This window comes from Haemorhous mexicanus, chromosome 1 (assembly GCF_027477595.1).
Source record: "Haemorhous mexicanus isolate bHaeMex1 chromosome 1, bHaeMex1.pri, whole genome shotgun sequence".
NCBI lineage: Eukaryota > Metazoa > Chordata > Aves > Passeriformes > Fringillidae > Haemorhous > Haemorhous mexicanus.
Window position 1 is genome coordinate 110,594,310 of NC_082341.1, and position 20,453 is coordinate 110,614,762.

The 20,453-nt window shown below is 40.4% G+C and overlaps 1 protein-coding gene across 2 annotated transcripts; it reads left to right on the forward strand.

Moving 5' to 3' along the window:
- The first annotated feature begins 1,068 nt into the window (after nucleotides 1–1,068).
- Nucleotides 1,069–19,619, forward strand: THOC1 (THO complex subunit 1). Of its 2 annotated transcripts, XM_059858960.1 has the most exons (22): nucleotides 1,069–1,177; nucleotides 2,275–2,348; nucleotides 2,456–2,516; nucleotides 3,426–3,492; nucleotides 4,525–4,643; nucleotides 5,298–5,346; nucleotides 5,843–5,938; nucleotides 6,201–6,283; nucleotides 6,779–6,852; nucleotides 7,441–7,549; nucleotides 8,628–8,759; nucleotides 9,139–9,239; nucleotides 10,438–10,504; nucleotides 10,674–10,724; nucleotides 11,373–11,443; nucleotides 12,298–12,321; nucleotides 12,746–12,841; nucleotides 13,146–13,211; nucleotides 15,168–15,251; nucleotides 15,473–15,620; nucleotides 17,154–17,232; nucleotides 19,166–19,619. In XM_059858960.1, exons 1-22 carry the CDS (start codon nucleotides 1,082–1,084, stop codon nucleotides 19,459–19,461), a joined length of 2,043 nt encoding a protein of 680 aa, XP_059714943.1. In that variant the 5' UTR covers nucleotides 1,069–1,081; the 3' UTR covers nucleotides 19,462–19,619. The 2 variants fall into 2 exon arrangements, with proteins under 2 accessions (XP_059714943.1, XP_059714952.1); XM_059858969.1 differs by lacking the exon at nucleotides 12,298–12,321.
- The last annotated feature ends 834 nt before the right edge of the window (nucleotides 19,620–20,453 follow it).

Sequence of the window (20,453 nt, forward strand, 5' to 3'; positions counted from 1 at the left end):
GACAATTGTGATTAGGACAACATGAGACAATAAGAACAAAGAGTTACGGACGGTCCGTGTACCGTTTCTGGGCAAAATAAGCCCAAAAAAGGATCCACGTTAACAGAGGATTAACCCTTAGAAACAATAGCCTGTTGCATATTCATACACCTCATACATGATGCATAAATTCCATTCAAACAATGGATTCGGTCTGGTCAGCGTCAACTTCTTCCTCTTAATCCTGACGGCATCTTCAGAGATGAGCGAGGCAGAAAGTTGGTTTCTCCTGATAAGGGAGCAATCAATTCTCTTTCTCTGAAAGATTTAGGTGTCCTGTGGCTGCTATCTGGTGCGAGTACCTCATTCCTTTCTTAAAACAATATCTCACATATACAGTTTCTATTTTAACATTATGTTATAACCTAAAGCTATATTTAACACACTTCTTAAAAAAATTCATACAGCATAACTTTCTAACATAACACATATAATATTCATTTTAATATTTGCGAAAAGCCAATCATACAAGACGCATTTTTCAAATCCACTCCCAGAGCTATCTTCTCCCCAAGCTTTGTTAAACTCCCCGCGTCCGAAATCATTGAAACATGTCAAATACTGAACTTTAACAAGCCAATTCTACCGACGAGTCATTTATCCTTCTAACACCTGCACATCAAGGGAAGCCCTCATCACCCCCTACAACACCTGAGAGGAAGCTGTGGCCAGCTGGGGTCGGCCTCTTCTCCCGGCAACAAGTGACAGGACAAGAGCAGATGCCCTCAAGTTGTGCCAGGGGAGGTTCAGGCCGGATATCAGAAACAATCGCCTCACAGGAAGGGCTGCCAAGCATTGGAACAGGCTGGCCAGGGAAGCGGCGGAGCCACCATCCCTGAAGCGTGCGGATGCGGCCCTTGGGGACGTGTTTGGGTGGCGGCCTGGCAGTGCCGGGTTATCGGCTGGACCCGAGCATCCCGGAGGTGTTTCCCGACCCAAACCCCCAGCACGGCCCGGTGTCCCCAGGACGGTGCCGCTCCCATAGCCGACAGCGCCCGCGCTTCTCCCTCTTCCCGCCGGGGGGGGGCGGGGCCATGGGGCCATGGCGTCATCGGCGCGCGCCCGCAGCACCGCCCGCCCGCCCGCGATCATGTCGCCGCCGCTCTTCAGCCTGCCCGAGGCGCGGCTCCGCTTCACGGTGAGCCTCCCCCGCCTCCCCCCTGCCTTGTCTCCGTCCTTCCTGCCTTCCCTCCATCGCTGCCGCTCGGGCGGCAAGCTGAGGGGCCGGGCTGCGCCTCGGCGGCTCCGGGCCCGCGGCCCGGCCGGGGCTGCTGCCGGGAGCGGCCCGGGCGCTCCTTTATGGAGCGCTGAGCGCGGCCGAGGCGCGGCGGTGTGGGAGTGGGAGTGGGAGTGGGAGTGGGAGTGAGAGTGAGAGCGAGAGCGGGATGCGCGCCGGCTCCGCCAAGGGTGAGGGGGGGATCAGTCTTCAGGTTCGCGAAAATTAATGTAAAAGACAACGAAAGTGTAGCGTGCTCCCCGCAGCAAAACGTCCGGGCGTATTGCACTTGCCGTCTGTCCTGAGGGATGCTTTTCCTTTCCCAGACCTGGGGGGCTCCGTGTGTTCCCAGGCCTCTGGATCCCGGCGCTTGCCACCCAGGTGGTCAGACAAGAGGATGGGATTTGCACAGAAGTGCTCGAGGCACAACCATTTGATCCATTAGAGCGATTTTGTAACAGGAAGTGGTAATTTTTAGACCATCTTCTTAGCAGGAGTCATGTGCTTTTTAACATCTTCATAAACGCAGGACTTGCAGGGATCCTATGCAAGTTTGCAGGTGATAAAAAACTGGGAGGCTCTCAGGCACATGATGCCATTCTTGGGGCTGTCCTTGCAGGGTCAGGAGTTGGACTCGATCCTTGTGGGTCCCTTCCGACTCAGAGTGTTCTCTGATCTGTGTCCCAAAGCATCATAACCACCTGAAGCTGTGAGTGTAGCACCTGAGGCAATGATAGATACAGGGTTGGTCACAAGATCCTGATCCTCTGTGTATCGATTAGAAATGCTGTTTTCACCAGGCTAGCCCAGGTTTGAGGTGTGATGCTCTACTAGCTCACTTGCCTGATTTCCCACGTGCTTGTTATTTGCCCTTCCTGTTACAAAGGTCTCTCTGTAAACTGACACATGGTGTGTGGCAGAAAGATTCCTTAGTATTTCTGTCCACTGTCAGAGGAAGGAGAAAGATCCTTTTAGTTTTGTACTGGTGTTGTAGCTTTTCTTTCTTTGCATTTTGGCAGACATCCACCAGAGAGGCTCTGATTAACAAAAGCATCAAGCCGTTGTTGAATGCATTTAACCAGGTTCCTGGAAGGTAAGTGAAGGTCACTTGTTTTTTTAAATGGTGCCTGTTTAGATAAGTTTTGGTAATCTTGTGCCTGAGGATTGTTACTAACTAAGGTGGAATGTTTGCATTTGCAGTGAAAATGAAAAGAAGTGTACCTTGGATCAAGCTTTTAGAGTTGTTGTAGAAGAAGAAATAGTAAGTATTTTAAAATGCTGAAGCTTATCTCTTGTTGAACCTCACATTTCTATTAGCAGGCTAGTATATTAATGTAACAGCAACTCACTTTAGTGTCAGATAACACTTTATTAAAAACAGGAGCTTATATGATGGTGAGGTAATTGACATTAAATACAGGTGCTTCAAGGAGGTAGGTAGAATCTTGTATTTTACAGACATCACACTGTAGTGAGAACTGTTGTCTGAGCCTTTTCTAGCAGTTCTTTGTAATATTTATGAAAGTCTGCATCTTATAATTCTAATTCATAAACATGCATTGTTCAGTAACTGTACTTTAGGAGTGGGTGGAAGGGGTAGGTTTGGAGTTGATGTCAGAAAGAAATTCTTCACTTTGAGGGTGGTGAGGCACTAGAACAAGCTGTCCCAAGATGTTGTGGATGCCCCATCCCTGGAAGTGATCAGGGTCAGGTTGGATGGGGCTTTCAGCAATGTGGGCTAGTGAAAGGTGTCTCTGCCCCTGGCCTGGGGGTTTGAACAATGAGATATTTTGGCCTTCCCAAATCAAAACTATTTTGTGATTTGTTACTTATGTAACAAAGCTGCCTTGTCAGCTGAAAAGAATGATGAAAGGAGTCAAATAGTGTATGAACAAATCATATTTGAATGAAGTCTGAATGTGGGATATTAATTTTCAGAGGTAAATGACTCTGTGCATTTGGGTCTTTAGTGGCTGGAAGCAGTTAGGAAAAGTTTAAATCTCAATAAAAACTTACTACAGTTAACTGATTGGTCAGATTTCATAGATTGTTTTGGAAAGTTGAATGTCAGTATTTGTTTTAAATATGCCTACTTGGAAACAAGAATTTTAGTTTTGTTAGATACATTATGGTCAGACTGGAGAATTTCAACAGTGTTTTCTTTGTTTAGATAAACAAAGCTCCATGTGAGAATCTCCTGGCAATTATTTCTCTTGCTATTAATGGAGTCACAGAAGGTGAGCATCTATGTTTCAAATTTATTGGCAGTTTTAAGGACCACTTAGGGGAATTTTAAAATCTTGATTTCTGTAAGTCATCTGCTGTTGTTATCTTTGGTTGACATATGGCTCTTATGCTAGTGGTTAGTTTCAGAAGAGAAATTAAGTATAATATAATTAAATTTGTTATATGTGTGACATTTGTGTTGGAATCTTTTTTTTTTTTTTTTTTTTTTTTTTTTTTTTTTTTTTTGCTAATAAAGAAAGATGAATGGGTTTGGTTGCAGCAGGATTAGCAGTTTCTTAGTCCAGCACTCTAAAATGATTAGAAGCTTCCCATCAGAATTTCAGAGATGAGACCACTGAGGCAGAGAGGTAAAATGACTTGGCAGTGACAGAAATGACATCTCCTGGGTATCTGTGCTCATCTCCTGTCAGTATATGGCTGGTTTTTAGATACTTGAATCTGTTTCAATAACAGATTGTGTCAGAAATCAGCATGCTGTTCTCCTCTGAAGTGGCTTTTGCTCTCTTCCTTTTGTTTATTTGTTCACATTATTCATCAAAAACTGTTTGTTTCAGTAAGTACCGGTCAATTACATGTATGTTTTATGAGCTGTAGAATAACAAGAGCTGTGCTATGAGGAATGCAGGCACTGCCTGCAGAGTATGGGTGGATGGACTTGGAGCACTGTTTTAGTGGTGTTTGAAAATGCTCTCTTGTGGATTTGTGTAGTGGGACTAACTGTGGGTATAGAAGCCTGAAAGAGTTCACTTGCAGTCTGCAAAAAGATGTGACATTGTTTCAGATTTTGAGGTCATTAGAACAGTGATTTTTTAAATATTTGTTTTATCTCATTTGAGTATGTGTAGAAATAGCTTTAATGAAAGTTCACATTTTAGCCCAAGTTTTCTGTTAGAATTTGTAGGAACTCAGAAGAATGTCTTTCTTCTACTTTTTTAAATAAAATGTCCCTCAAGTGTAATGCATCTCTTTGTTTTGTATTTCAGTTCAAATTTGTTGAATAAGAATTTCCGTGTTCCTCATAGGTATCTGCACTGCATCAACTCCTTTTGTGCTTTTGGGGGATGTTCTGGATTGCCTCCCTTTGGATCAGTGTGACAAAATTTTCACTTTTGTGGAGAAAAATGTTGCTACGTGGAAATCGGTAGGTATTTTTGCAAAATGTTGCATAGTTTGGCCAAAGCTTTTATCTACAAGAACCATTTTAATGAACAGAATTTAACTGTCTTTGTGGCTGACACATAAGTGTCAGGAGCTCCAGAGTCTCCTGAAAAGCATTCTACTGTCTCAGTGTTTTCCTATCTTGGATTTTCTACCTAGAACCTCCTCCCATAGTCATTCAGGCTGGTTTGTTTCAGATAACATTATGGCCCCTGACATTCACAAACTTGTTAATTCAAGTATCTACCAATTTCTTCCTCCAGATCACCAGTATTGGGAACACTGTAAATCTTTTGTGTGTGCTCTTTGCTTATGTGTATAAATCATACATGGAGTAATAAAGGAAATGAGTGTAAAAATTAGTCCATTCCAAGGAAAAAAAGTGGATGGTGTTCTTACAGTTCATTGTCACACATGGTTTTTATTTATGAAGGCTGGATGTAAATGTGTTTTATGCTTTCTTGGAATTTGTGGGACTTGCCTTTTTGTGAGACCTGCCTATTATGTAAGGGAAGACTCAAATCTAGAGTTATCTATAGGAGTGATTCATACTTGCTTGTATCTTGTGATTGAATTAAATCTGCTCAAGAAGGTTTTATGATCTGTTAATGTTCTAAGTACCTTTACTCTGTTTCAGAACACATTTTACTCTGCAGGGAAGAATTACTTGCTGCGCATGTGCAATGGTGAGTGGTAGTTTCTCAGGGAGGGGGGAACAGTATTAAAGAACTTCCTAGTTCAACAAATGCAAATTAGTTTAATAATTTGATTTAAATTCAGATGTGTTCAATAAGTAATGAAGTTAAAAGGTGCATCACTGAACAGATACTCATTCTTGGTTATTAATGTAAAAGTAATTCACACCTCAGGGAACTCTGTTCATCAGTGGAGATCATTATAGAAGAATATCATTCCTCAGCAATGACAACACCTGTATCTAAGGCTTTATTTGAGTAGGATTCATTCAAATTTATTTTTTAATGGTGTTGAAAGTGTTAGGAGAATTGGCAGAATGTGTTTGGAAGAAATATATCTGGTCAGAGGGAATCACTGGCATTTGAATTTACAATTATGAGCTTCCTTAGCTCTGCAGGTCATGTAATTAACAAGTCTTGAATTCTGTTACATGAGAAATGAAAAGAGGGATAAATACTAATATTCTTTACTTTTTGGAATATGTAGATCTCCTAAGAAGATTATCTAAGTCACAAAACACAGTCTTTTGTGGAAGAATTCAGCTGTTCTTGGCTAGGTTATTTCCACTTTCAGAAAAGTCAGGTAAGAGTTTTTGCATTTCATCACACTTAACATCAAGACTAAAGCTGAACCTTTAAAGTCAATGATGTTTGCAGACCAAATCCAGTTGGACCAAATCACTTTGCACTTGCATCCTAGTTCATGTGTCTGTCTGTGGCGTTGTGACTTTATTTGCTTTGATTTCAAATGTAAGTTTTGAATGCTCTGAGAATTGAGCATCAGTATTTCATAAGCAGACTTGGGATTGTTACACCTTTTAAGACTTTCTCTTTGTTTTTCACAGGGCTTAACCTACAGAGTCAATTTAACCTGGAAAATGTCACTGTTTTCAATACCAATGAACATGAGAGCACTCTGGGACAGAAGGTGAAAATTCCTATGTAATTTTTCACTGATTCTGCAGTTCATGTGTAAGATTGTATGCACAAAAAGTGTTTGGGACTGTAGGTTCATCATTTGGTTGTCCCTCTGCCAGACCAAGCTGTTGTTTTGGGAATAGGCATTCCCAGGTGCCTGTTAGGTTACCTGGAACATTAAACTGTGCACTCTGAGGGAGAAAAAGACAGGTTTGATTGTGAGGAATGAGTACTGTCACTTAACTGTGGGAAGTTTTCCCCACAGTATGCAGAGGACAGAGCTGTCTCTTCAGCTTTTTTCAGGAGAAGTGAGGCTACCATTGCATTAAGACAGAAATTTGTTGGACATTTTACGGTAATAATACTTCAGAGATCTTTTGAGTTACCAGCTTAAGCTTTCTGATCTAATATGTAATTGAATGTTTACAGTAAACCACACTATGAGAGCTCTGTGCAAACTGTAGTGTCATTTATATAAATCTTAAATAATTTTTTTCCTATTTAGCACACCGAGGAGAGGGAAGAAGGAATGGATGTGGAAGAAGGGGAAATGGGAGATGATGAAGCACCGACGAGTTGGTGAGCTGACAGAAATTTAAAAGCTGAAGCAGAGCTTTATAAAATAAAAGGAAAAAAGCTGGGAAATATCTTTAAATGTTATGGTCCAAATTCTCCTCATCTTCTGCCCTCTGAAGATTAGATGTATCTAATCAGTGAAGGCTCCTGGCAATGTCTTAATTGTTTAGGTTGTCTGGAAAACAGAAGTGTACAGATTTGAAAAAGTTGTATATCCTGGCTGAGAACCACTCTGGTTTTGACAGTTTTACAAATTCCCTTCACAAAACTTGTTGTGATAAGATGTATTCAGAGATTTTGAGTATATGCTTAAGGAGAAAAAGCTGTGTTCCCCTTCATGCCACAGATAGTGAAAAGCTCCTAAGATCACTTTTGTGTACTTTTTTTGCTTTTATGATGAGAAAGTAACAACAGACTGAATGGAAAATTCTTACAAGGACAAATTTTGAGTTACAGATTCCTCTGTGACTGTTCACTACTGACTCACTAATTTACTTCCAAAGTGAATAATGTTTTCTGGGGTTGTACATTCCTGAGTGAACTTGAATATATTGCTTTTCAGTGCGTTTTTTTTCATTATTTTTTCCACAGTTCCATTCCAATAGATTATAACCTGTATAGAAAATTCTGGTCGCTTCAAGATTATTTTAGAAATCCTGTGCAGTGCTATGAGAAGGTGTCATGGAAAACATTTCTTAAGGTAATCTGAGTTCATGCTCTCAACCATTCAGCCTAAGTAAAGGTCATTTTTTACATGAGTAGCAGTGACTGCATAAGCATGGAACAGTTCAAAGGCTCAGGCTGCTGGAAAATGATAGTGCATGAGGAAATGCATTTTGCTGTTTTTTAAGTGAGCCTTTTTCAGTAAATGAATATATTGTGTTAAAATGTACAATAAATTCCCTAATGTATGTCAATATCAGAAATGCTTCGTATGTTGCGACAGTGCCAGAGGTACTGTTTTTTTGTGGTTTATCAGCTGCAAAAAGCAGAAGTTGTGGGTTTGGGTGGTTTTTTTTACCCCAGAAGATAAATAGCTCTATCTAGTCCTTGCTGTTATTTTTGAGTAGTCATACACACTGGCATCTTTGGGATGCCAGTGGCATCCCAAAGATTACTGGTTTCTAACAAAGCAAATATCTTTGTAGAAGCAATGACTTGAATGTCCCCTTCAGCCAGCTGTTTCAGTTTTGCTTAGTATGAATATTGATGAGGATTTATTGTTAAGGTACTGTTTCTTCAAAATTTGTCACTCAGTATTTATTTAATGCAAAGAAGCTTAGTTATTTTTTAATCTTCATTCTCTGTGTTCTGGCGATAAGAGGTGACATCTGCTCAGACATCCCAATATGAATCTAATTTATGACATCTACTAATGGGGCCAAAAAAGGAAATAACCCACAGAAAACCACCACAGGTGCAGTTCAGAAACTGCTCAAGGCCAGACTTAAGTCTTTCAGATGAAATTTTTTACTGTAGCACTGTCATCATGTGAACATTTTTTCTTCATGCTGTTTAAACAACAAAGCATTGTTCAGAACCTAAAATGTTGTAAATGTTGTTTTTCTTAGCATACTTTAAATATTCTGTATGATTAAATGTTCTGACATGATAACACTTTCACTTCATTTGTGGTGTTCAGACCAGTCCTGCACATCAGTAACAAATGGCTTTTTTCAGTGGGCTGATAGCAGATTTACCAAGTATTTTACTTGCTTGGCTTTAGGTCTGCAAAGGTTCAGTATTGTTTTCATGTGGTAAATAACTCTGTTTTATAGTACTCGGAAGAAGTTTTGGCTGTTTTCAAAAGTTACAAATTGGACGACACTCAGGCTTCCCGAAAAAAGTTGGAAGAACTGAAAACAGGAGGAGAACATGTGTATTTTGCCAAGTTCCTAACTAGTGAAAAGGTACGTGGTTTCCCTTCCAGAATTCCAGGCTAGTTGAGGTTGGAAGGAACCTATGTCTGGTTCAGCTTCCCTGCTCAAAGCTCTCAGCTGGAGCAGTTGATCAGCGCTATGTGCTGTTGAGACTTCACAGTTTCTCTGGATATCCCATTACACTGTTTGGCTGCTTTATTTAGATAGATTTATTCTATTCCTTTTTCTCTTTTATTCTTTGTGTGTTGCCTCTGTTAATTAATGACTCAGGGGCTTCTATTTCTGGAATAAGAGTCTTCAGTAATGCTGCCATTTGTTTATTGGATTTCCTTTCTAGTGTTGCCTTTACAAAGACAAATTAAAAGACAGTAAATATTTAAAGATCTTTTGCTTTTTTATTGTTGTTTAGCTGATGGATTTACAGCTGAGTGACAGTAATTTCCGTCGTCACATCTTGTTGCAGTACCTAATACTATTTCAGTATCTAAAGGGACAAGTCAAATTTAAAAGGTAATGTGAAAATACTTTGTGTTTTGGAGGTGGGGAACTGGGAACTTGGAGATAAACCAAAATTTTTTAAAATAGTTTGCCTACTTATTCTGAGTTTGTGGAACTTGGTAAATACAGGGTGTGGCTGAAGTTATTTTACAGCAGGAAAGCAGAGGTGTCAATTAATTTCTCTGTTCCTCTGCCTGATTCTTTGCCCTCCATGCTCTAGTGTTGATTGGACTTGCTCAGATTTGTGCCATTTACTATACAGGCAAAACCACAATCTGTTCATCTTTGCAGAGTAAGTTTTCTGCCAGGTTGGTGAGTTGTGGGGTCTCAGAGAAGTAGAGGCCATTAAAACTTCCTTACAGTGAGTGCCAGCCATGAGAGGGAAGGAGACTGAACTTGGCAGCACCAAGTTGTTAAGACCAGTGCAAGGAAGGTACTTGTGTGTGGCATCATTTTGAATCTATACTGACTCTGCAACGTGGCATTGGTTGGTGGTTTGTTTTTTCTTAGTGTACTGCAGAACTCTGTCTCAAATGGCAAGAAATAGCAATGGTGATTATTGCTTTTATAAATTCATGGGATAGAACCAAACTCCATCTGTTCCTAGTCTCTAACATTATTCTGAAGAAAACCCATCTCTCTAATTTCCTGTGCCCTGGGCCATATGTGCACATAATTCCTTAACAAGGCAGCTATGTCCCACCTGCTATATATTGCTTTTTGTAAACACCTCTCAAAGAACTTTGTAAACTAGGATTATTATCCTAATTCTACAGTTTATTAAGGCAGTCTAATGCTAAGAAGGAATGGAATTCAGATCTTCTGAATTCCACTTCAGTCCTTTTGAGGTGACAGTCATTTCAATGTCACTTACTGGTGGTCACGGATGGCGTGAGATACAAATGGTGTAGTACAGCACTTGGTGAGTGTTTTTGAGGTAAATCTTTTCATTGTGCCCATTTGCTGTGGTTTGGGTCCGATGTCGAGGTGTGATCTTGAATCACTCAAATGGGCTTCCTGTTGGGTCAGTCTACACCTTGAAAGCACATCTAATTGATTCCACAAACTAATAAATGCCCTGGGACCAGAGCAGATCACATTCAAAGCACTTTCCTCAGGTCCCCTTTAATACCCCTCAGAAGGTATGTAGTATAAATTATGTGTCCTCAGCACACTTTCTGATGTGCTGTTTTGTTGTTTTCAATTCCAGTTCAAACTATGTTCTAACAGATGAACAGTCTCTTTGGATTGAAGATACTACAAAAGCAGTCTACCAGGTTGGTACAGTATCTTCTTTCATAAAAATTACATGGAAGAATATTAAGTGTGTAATATTGTATCAACCACCTTTGAAGTAGTAACCACCATTTTCTCTGGAGTTCTTTCCCTACATGTTCTGCTACAGATACAATGCAAAAAGTTCACCTTCTTTTCTCCCATTCATAGCTTCTTTCAGAAAATCCTCCAGATGGGGAAAGATTCTCAAAAATGGTAGAGGTGAGTATTTTGTTGCCTGTCTGAACAAAGTCTAAATAGCACATAAAAAAGCAGTTTCAGCTTATACTAACTTTTGGAACACACCTATTATATCTGAGAAAACTTTTACTTCATTCTAGTAAAAGATGGTCTTATAATGTCTTTTTATTTTGCAGTCATATTTTATCCCATCTTTTCATTAATACTCTTTTTTCCTTCTTCGTGGGAGAAACGGAGATATGCCTGTATGTGCATGTGTACATACAGGAAGATGGGTTATTGGAAAGCAAAAAATATTTTAAAGTTTTTTCAGATAGGAGTCCTGTGCCCAAAGACATGGAAATGAAGTACGAGTGAAATTAATCAAAACCCAAGAAGTCTTCTTTTTGCTTTATTTTTTTCCTTTACTTTGACTGCATCTATTTTCTTGTCTAGACCAGGGGAAATAAAGCTTTTCCCACAATTTTTGAAGAGAGGAGTTACACTATTTTTGCATAAATTAAACCAGTTGCCTAAGATTATACTGATGATCTTCAAGATAGTGACTGAAACACACAACCTAGAACAAAATTTTGCCCTTAATTTTAATAGCTCCAATTAAAACTTTGGGGTCAACTCTGAAAGTGCTTATGACACTAATAATGTGCAATACTTTCTGTCTTTCTACAGCATATATTAAATACTGAAGAAAACTGGAACTCTTGGAAAAATGAGGGCTGCCCAAGCTTTGTGAAAGAAAGGTAACTGTGTTATGAAACAGAAGCTCTCTGCTGCTTGTTTGAAATGGTGCTTCCACTTCAGAATCTGGTACCCATGGTGTGTATTAACCACTCACACAACTTGAAGATCTGTACACTTGGCTGTCCCTTCAGTGAGTGCAGGCTCTTAGATTTCTGCCAAAAGTAGTAAGGCTTGCAGTGTTTCAGGGAAGAGGTGGTTATCAGTGTGTGGGCTCTCAGGAGAGCATTCTTCATTGTCTCAGGACAATATTTTGTGGTACTGAGGATCCAGTGGTCCAAGAGACTGGAGCAGGTTCTCCCACCTCCTGCTTTCAGCAGACCCTAGGCTGAAGTGGTTAGTGCCTTACTTTTCCATATATCCCTTTGGATTGCCTCTAATGAAGCCTTTGACATTATGGTTTTGGCAGGGCAGCATACCTGGAGTTTGTGTAACAGTTCTCTTACACAATTTATTTATTAGTTTTTCACTTGATAGTGATCACTTACCTTAAAGCAAATGACAGTTAGATGACTTTCACCACTAAAAGTTTCCTGTTTACTAACTAGTGGCAAAACTTGAGCTTTGACTCCATATGTCTACTTGACTCTCTTGAGGGGATGACCAAACATTTGTCTCTTCCACCCTTCATTGTACACACAGACTGTGGCCTCTTTGTGGTAAGGAGCATCTGGGTCATTGTATCTTTGGAGATTCCCTTTTATTGGAGAGATGAGATGCAGCCACCTCTTCATGACTTAAGCTGTTTGTAAATAAAAGGGGGGGGGTGTTAGAAGAGAGAAATTACTGTTGCAGGGGGATTGTGGGGAAGTAAAATTATGAAATTTGACTTTTATAAATATTCTGTCTCCTTTAGATCTCATCCAGAGTTTCAGCTTGGGTAGGTCTTGCCCTAACCTCAGTGCTCTGGGATCTCCATTCTCTAATCCCATTAAATCAGGTGCAGCTGGGGAAAGAGGCCTTGCAACCATGATCCCAGCAGCAGGGTAGATCACGTCCTGCTGGCACAATTGAGATTTGCTTCCTTCTGTTTATTGGGACTCTGGTAGACCCTTACTTTTTTGAGTGAGCTAATTTTGGTGTCTGGCAGAATCCTTTATCTCTACTTTGCCTTCTCTCTCCTTTTCCCCACTGCCTCCTTCTACCTTTAGACTCATTGTTCCTCGGTCCTTTCATTATGGTTTAACTTGGCACCATCTCAAGGTGAAAGGTGAAGGTGAAACAGCTTTTTTTGTTCTTGAGATATTACTGGTTTGATACTAAAGAGCATCTTTTTTTTTTTTTTTCCTTTTTTTTCCCTTTAGACCTCCTGATTCTAAGCCAATGAGGCCTGTGAGGAAAAGGCCAGCTCCAGAGGACTTCTTAGGAAAAGGATCAAACAAAAAAATCCTCATGGGGAAGTATGTTGGTTTCTCTTTCCTTTACAAAATTTCTGGGTTTGGCTTTGTTAGTTGGTTTGGGGGATTTTGTGTTTGGGGTTTCCCCCCCTCCCCATTTTTTCTATGCACCAATTTTCAAACATCTTTACTCTGGAACTGCCAAAGAACAGCCACAGGATATATCACTCTTTTAAAACTTGCAGCAGGCTTTCTTTCCTAATAACCATCTTTTACAGATGGTTACAGATCCCTTTAAAACAGTCCATGAGTGTGTCATGGTAGAATGATAAACATAAACAATGTGTGTTCATGCTTTTCTTTTCAGCGAGGAACTGACCCGCCTTTGGAATTTATGTCCTGATAACATGGAAGCCTGTAAATCTGAGAGTAGGTAGGTAAAAAATGGGTGTGTCATTGTTTAAAGCTAACTAATTAGCACTGTAGAGAGTTACAAAATTGGCATAAGGAAGATGTACAAGATGATCTTAGGAGGTGTGGGTTTCACACCTTTAGCGAAGGTGACTGTGTGAATCTTTGCCCTGAAACCTCTTTAGAGTTCTCACTTCTTCGAGTGTTTATGCTGCCAGTAATTTTCATTGCTTAGTAAAATCTAAGCTGAAAACCAGATGAAAACTCCCCTTTTGTAGAACATGATTGTATAATTACCTTATATAATGAAGGAAGATTGCCAAGTCTGTCTCTGATGAAGTTAGCATGCTGCTTGGCTATGATTTTCGAGCAGGCCTGTGCTTTAAACAATGCTAGATGAGAGGAAATTGGCTACCAGGCATTGTTCCAGCACATACCATGTCCGTTCATGGGGCAGATACAGAGAAATGTAGTTATTAGTTGTCCCTTATGCTTGCACAATTGTAGGAAATGCTTAAAATGTACTCTGCTACGCAACTTTCTTTGTTACAGATACCAAAACTTCTTTTACTGTGCAGACATGATGCAGAGTAAGAAAATTTGGAGAAGGAATAGGACAGTTCCCAAAGAGAACTCTGCTGGTAGTGGCTGTAAAGTCTGGTTGTGTGGGGAGAGGTGCTAGCTGTGCAGATATCCTGGGTGGAGGAATTTTTTATCTAGAGGTTCAGAGCTTTGCAGAGGAAGTGCCCTCCTTTCTTGTGAGGCTGGGATGTACAGGAAGGCTTTGACAGGATACATGCCTTTACTAGGCCAAGGGATGAAGGTGGAGTTGTGTTTGGAACCAAAGCTTTTGGTTCCATGTGTGTGATTGTATTGTGCTGCAATGTCTTTAAATAAAAATAAATAAATAAAGCCCTTAACAAATATAGATAAACAAAGAAAATGCATGCCGTGGTAAACAGGAAATAGATCCCATGGCATACAGATTCAGTTGCAAGTTTTTTTTATGAGCTTTGTGACTGTATGTGGTCAAGTATAGCTTTTTGCTTTGGTTATTCACTTCTGCATTCAAATGGGGTAATACTTCCTTAGATGTCCCCTTTTTGAATGGTTGTTCTGGCGATAATGTGGCAGGACTCATAGGTTTTCAAGGTGCTGGCTTTTTCCAGTAGTCAGTGATGATGCATGGGCACTGCTGCCCTGGGCAAAATGCCTTTTTCAAAACAAAATTGAAGTAAATTTTTAGACCAGTGTGCTTCACCCCCTGCTCCAGCCCTTTACTAGACTCCCTTGCAGAAGCAGGTGTGTCTCTTTCAGCATTAGGTAGGAGAAATACAGATCGTTATGAGCTTGCTTTGCACCACTGAGAGTTTTTCCTCTCCGTAACCTACAGCTCTCACACAATCTGTGTTTCTTGGGTAGAGTCTTCTCAGCAGTAAACCATCCTGATGGTGTGAAGTATCATTTCTGTTCTGTTTTTAGGTCAGGGTTCCTTTTGTGCTGCTTTGAGTACCTGTCAGAACCAACCACAAGCAGTTGTGAGAGCAGATGGAACTGAGGTGGGGCGTGGCAGGGACAGCCATGTTTTGCTGCTGTCAAATGGCACAAAATTAGCAACCATTTTAGACTCCTGAGAGCTTGTGAGCAGTGCAAATGCTGTTGACAGATGTTGATATCACCTCTTTGTATGGCAGGAGGTTTAAATGTATATAACAGGCAGTGCTAGCAATTGCTGGCACAGTCTAGTTTTTATGCAGTTAATAATTTTATAGCAACGTGTATCAAACAGTTTCTTTGCTTATTTAAAATTGTTACATTTGAGTGGATTGGTTTGGGATTTGTATTTTTCTCCTCAGTGGATGAGGTTGAGATGTGTCTGAAGGAACAAAGACTATCTATTTTTGAGAAGTTTGTGAAGCATATTAAGCTCCTTATTTGATTTTTTTTTTTTTTTTTTTTTTTTTTTTTTTTTTTTTAGGGAATATATGCCAACCCTGGAGGAATTTTTTGAGGAAGCTATTGAACAAGCAGACCCTGAAAACATGGTTGAAAATAAGTATAAGTATGTCCATCTCTGTGTTCCATTTGATTTTAATGTTTCGTGTTTGGATTGTTAAAGAAAACAGACTGTTCTCATCAGCATTACTAATATCTGTGTAGGACTCCAGAAATGTACCAAAACTGATTAAATTTGGACAGAATTACATTACTAAATGTCTCAAATCTTTCTCTGTGTTTTTATAGATGCCAGACTTTACTAATCAAACTTGTGTTTTATTGTAGAGCTGTGAACAATTCTAACTATGGCTGGAGAGCACTGAGACTTCTGGCACGCAGAAGTCCCCACTTCTTCCAGCCAACAAACCAACAATTCAAGAGTTTACCTGAATATCTAGAAAACATGGTAATCAAATTAGCCAAGGAGCTGCCTGTAAGTAATATTTTCCTATAATAATAAATGCTGAATTCGTTCACTTTCTGGTTGTCCCTCTGCAGTCCACTTGGTACATGGGGACAGAGGGGGAGGGGAAAAAAGAAAAAAAAAAAAAGCCAGGAAAAAAGCTTATACACTGAAGTAAAAGTTTCAAATAAAATTAGTCTAATCTCTGAAGATCCCAGTAACAATAAGCTGAGTAACATTGATTAAACTAGTAACTGTTGAACTCTGCCTTGTACTCTGAAAAAAAACCAGCTGTGGCAATCATGTTGGTAGGCAGGAGTGTGTATATATATATATATATATATATATAAAATTTTTTTTAATTTATATTTTTATATATATATTTATATATATGTGTGTGTGTGAATATATACACTTATATATACATTAACCTAGCTACTTGGATTCCATGTTGCAATGCAGACAAATTTTGTGGGAGGTATAAGCCAGAATCATGGCTCATGAATATACTGGGATGGCAGGAAAAGAGGCAGTGTGAGCAGCTGGTGGTGCTGTGCTGTGTTACCAGAACTTTACAGCAAGGTTTGCCAGAGTTCTTTTTTCAGCTCCCTGACTTCTGAAATATGCAAAACAAGAATAAACCTCGTAGAGCTGTAAAATTAAGGCATTAACCTTTGCTTGTTCAACAAATTTGAGTCCGGGGGGGCCTTTATACACTGTGATAAGAGAGGCTGCCAATGGGGAAAGGGCACTTTCTATATCTCTGAATTAGCACAAACCAGAAGTGTCTTGCAGATGCAAACCCCTGCTTCTCTACTGAGAGCTTCTTTTTGTGTAATGTGAGGTCTAAAAGTTGGAGTTTAATATATGGCTGTTTTGGTTGTCCAGCCATCAGAGTTAACTGTAAGCTAAGAGCGAGTTTAGAAAAAATGTGGGGATTTTAATTTGTTGAATGTATTAAGATATGGCTGCATGCAATATTCCTGATGGTATTACTGTCATGTGCCAAATGCTATGGCAAGAAACAGCTGTGTACCTAAGGCCCATGGCTGAAATGAAAAAGATGAAGCCTTTTGGCTGATCTGTACCTGAATGAGGGAGTGAAAAGTTTGTTGTTTATATATTTGATTGCCACCTTCCAGAAGTCTGAAAGTACATAAACTTTGGGGAATCTCCAAGTGTGGAATCATATTAGCGAATAACAATAATAACGATTTTTTTTTTAAAAATTATCATTGGTAGTGATCTTAAATTTGGTTGGCTGAGGTTTTTTTTTTTTTTAAGCAAGTGATAAAGCTCACTGTGGAATGCTTAGTTGTTGCTACTATGAAAAGGAGGATTCCTATTAAGTCAGTGAATGCTTTTATGAGGTTTTTTCCCGTTAGTAATATGTTTTATTAGAACTTACTGGTGTTTAGGAGACTCTGGGGGATTTTTAATTCTCATGTGGGAATTTGTGTTAGGCTTTCCATTCTAACACACATTCCAGAGACAAGGACAGAGCTGTAGAAATTCTTTTTGAACACAAAATTCATCCAGTGATGTTTAGTTCTTTCATTGTAGCCTCCTTCTGAAGAAATAAAAACAGGTGAAGATGAAGATGAGGAAGATAATGATGCTTTATTAAAGGAAAACAATGAAAGTAAGATTTGCATATTCTCAGTCTTTCCAGTTTTTCTCTTGATGTGTGTTGCAGAATCTGTGTTTTAACATAGTTTCCACTGAGAGCCATCAGTCCTGCTTACCCCAGTGCATTAGCACCAAAAAGCACAGCCTTTTTGGGACACAGGAGCAGCCTCCCAGGGTCCTGGCCTACAGTGCTGAAAGCTTCCAACCTGTTGGATTAGCACTTTCACTAGGAACCTCTTTCACCTTTTCTGCTACGTGGTCTATGTTGCCAGTGTCGCTGGGTGTTCATGGCTGAAATGTCAGCTGTGTAAGTGCTCCTCACCCATTTTTCTATTCTGTCTGCCCTTTAATCATTGGGTAAGCACTTTCCCCTAGCCCCTTCTGGGGTGGTAACTGTGGGACTTTCAAAAATGGATATATTCCAACTCTGAGATCTTTACTTCTCCTTCATTTAAAATACCTTAAAGGCAAAAGTTTCTCTGGGAGAAGAACAACCTTCCTGACATCATCTCACTCATTGTTCTCCACAATCTGTGTCTCTCTTGCCTTTAATCCTGGCATGTCCTGCTCCTAGGTGGCCTTCCCCATCTCCTTTGTCTGTGAATCTGCCCTCTTCCATCCTCATTCATGCCTTCATCTCACAGCACCTTCTCCCTTGTGTGTTGTAACCCTGTGTGCCAGCTCCTGGATCCAGCATGGGCAGATGGGATATGCAGGAAGCCAAACACTGGGTACCTCTGGCAGCTTTGTTGCAAGCTGTTTTCTGTCAGTGGAAAGCCACCTGTGGGCTTCTATGAATCTCTCTCATGTTGCCCATTTCCATCCAGCACTTGACCTTCTCCACGGTCTCCTTTGCAATAGTAGAGAAGTTCTTTCCTCTTCAGCTTAGTGCTAATTCTTTGTGGTGTCACTGTGTGGGATTTACATCCTTCTTTAAATCTTTTCTTAAAGCAATGATGGCAGAGCCATGGTCTGCTGTGCTTAGATGCAAGGGAAATTATCTGAGGGCTTTTATTGGTTTGTTGTTCTGCATATTTTGTCCTTTTCCTCAATGTAACTTTAGTTCAGATAAATGACTGTGACTGGTAAGCGCTGGAGAGACTTGAAATTTCTACTCTGTGCCATCTCTCTTCAGGTGGCACAAGAAGGCACTAATTTTTAATAAGAGATTGTTTTTTAATAAAATATATTTTATTAAAAATCAGGAGTAGGATTATTTTCTCTATGTATTTCAGTTTTTAGTGGGTTTTTTTTTTTAATTGTTGAAATAAACCTGGGTGGTAAGCTGTAGATTGTAGACCATGATAAGCTATGAATGTGAAAACCCATCTGTAATCACTATAGCACTTGGCTTCTCAGCAGAGCCTAGTGTTCATGGTTCTTATGTCAATGCCAGAATGACAGAAAATTCCTTAAAGTACTGCCTACATGTGAATTTACTGTCATAGCCCTGTTGCCAAGAGGAACATGAAAAAAAAGGGAATGAAACTGGGTTTGTTTGTTTGGGTTTTTTTACCTGGGTTGACTTTGAGTAAGGTGACTAAAAAATTTCAAAACACACCTAGATGTTAAAGATCACTCTGTATTTTAATGGTATAATTGACTTGTGTTGAAAACCGTAGCCTTGTCTGTCAAAATCCTTGTCTTCATTTGGAGGAGGCAGTTCTGATATATTTGAGACTCAGGCACTTCTCTCAATATAATAGGAGATATAACATAAAAAGCAAGATTTTCCTTATTATCGGCATTAAGAGACATAGCTTTTGAAACCCAGGTAAACACCTGTAAAAATCTGCTCTCGGAGCTTGAGTAGGTTTGGAAAGCTGCAGGAAAGGTGTAAGTCAGTCTGTCAGTAAGTAAACAGAGGATTTAAAATGGGAAGGATTCATTTGCAGTCTCTGGAGATGTTCCCTGTGTCTCACTGATGCCTTCTCTGTTTTTCCCAGGTCCAGAGGTGCAACGGGACAAAGCCATGACGGGCGAGCAGATCGAGTCCTTTGCCAACAGGCTGGGGGAGCAGTGGAAGGCCTTAGCCCCCTACTTGGAGATGAAGGAGTCTGACATCCGGCAGATTGAGCTGGACAGCGAGGACGTGAAGATGAGAGCCAAGCAGCTGCTGGTGGCCTGGCAGGATCAGGAGGGCTCTCACGCCACCCCCGAGAACCTGATCACGGCGCTGACCAAAGCCGGGCTCGGGGACCTGGCCGAAAGCCTCACCAACGACACTGAAGGCAGCAGCTAACTCGCCTCAGATGCCAGCTGACTGACTGGGGGCTGGGGGTGTTGGTAATTGTGACTCCTCTGGTGCTTGCCGTTGATAATTGTTACTTTTGTCACTAGGTAACAGATTTTTGATAGGTATTTTATGTTCAGTAAATGATATAAAGCTTTTTAATATTACCATTGGATTGTCCAGAATGTCTGAGAAAAGGATTAGTTGCCCTGGCCTGGAACTAGAAAGCTTCATCTTTGGTGGTAGAACATGAAGGGGAGGATGGAGAGTCCCAGCAGCTTTTGGGGCAGGCTGTGGGACAGTTTGGCACCAGCAGAACTCAGGTTGCTCCCACTGGACAGAGAATTGGCAAGCTCGTTGCTCACAGCAGGGAAGGACTGTGTGTGAAGGACTTTGGAGTCACTCTTTGGGGTCATGGGAGCTGGGGACATTCAAAAGCTACCTGGTAGAGGTAAAATAAGAAGGTTGTGATGGCGCTCCAAGGCCCAGCACTGACTTCCAGGGAAGAAGTGCTGTCCTGCTTTCCCACTGAAGCACTGGTTCAGTCAATGATTATGGGATTTCCATGCTGGTTTTTGTTAGTGATTATTTTTAGCTTCTCATTCTTTGGCTGTGTAGGAACACTCCTGAGTACTCGTAAACAAGGGAATTTTTTGTCACAGGTTACTGTGAAGTTTTCATTTTAAGGCCGTGGTTGTCTGTAGATGGGTACAAGCTGTTTTCCCTTAAAATGTGAGTGATTTTTGTTAAATTTTTGTTAAGTGGCAGCTGGCTACAACTTACTGTCTGCCTAGTTTGTGTACTGTTTCTGTCACTGAACTCTTCTGTGTATTTCTTCAGCTATTCACTCATAGCTATGAACTTGCAGCATGATTAGCTACTACCTCAAAGGAGAGTTCCTGCCTGCAGAGCCATTGGTAAGAGTTGTGCCTGCTGCCCCCCTTCGGACTTAAATGTGATTAGGAATTTGATTAGGGTGCTTCAGTGAAGGTTGGTAGGGG

What these genes read in the sequence shown, in the direction of transcription:
- THOC1 (XM_059858960.1), top strand. Translation starts at nt 1,082, where the DNA reads ATGGCGTCATCGGCGCGCGCCCGCAGCACCGCCCGCCCGCCCGCGATC. An exon ending in AGAGCACTCTGGGACAGAAG is followed by an intron (nt 6,284 to 6,778) that starts GTGAAAATTCCT and finishes TTTCCTATTTAG; the next exon opens with CACACCGAGGAGAGGGAAGA. An exon ending in ATTAAAGGAAAACAATGAAA is followed by an intron (nt 17,233 to 19,165) that starts GTAAGATTTGCA and finishes TGTTTTTCCCAG; the next exon opens with GTCCAGAGGTGCAACGGGAC.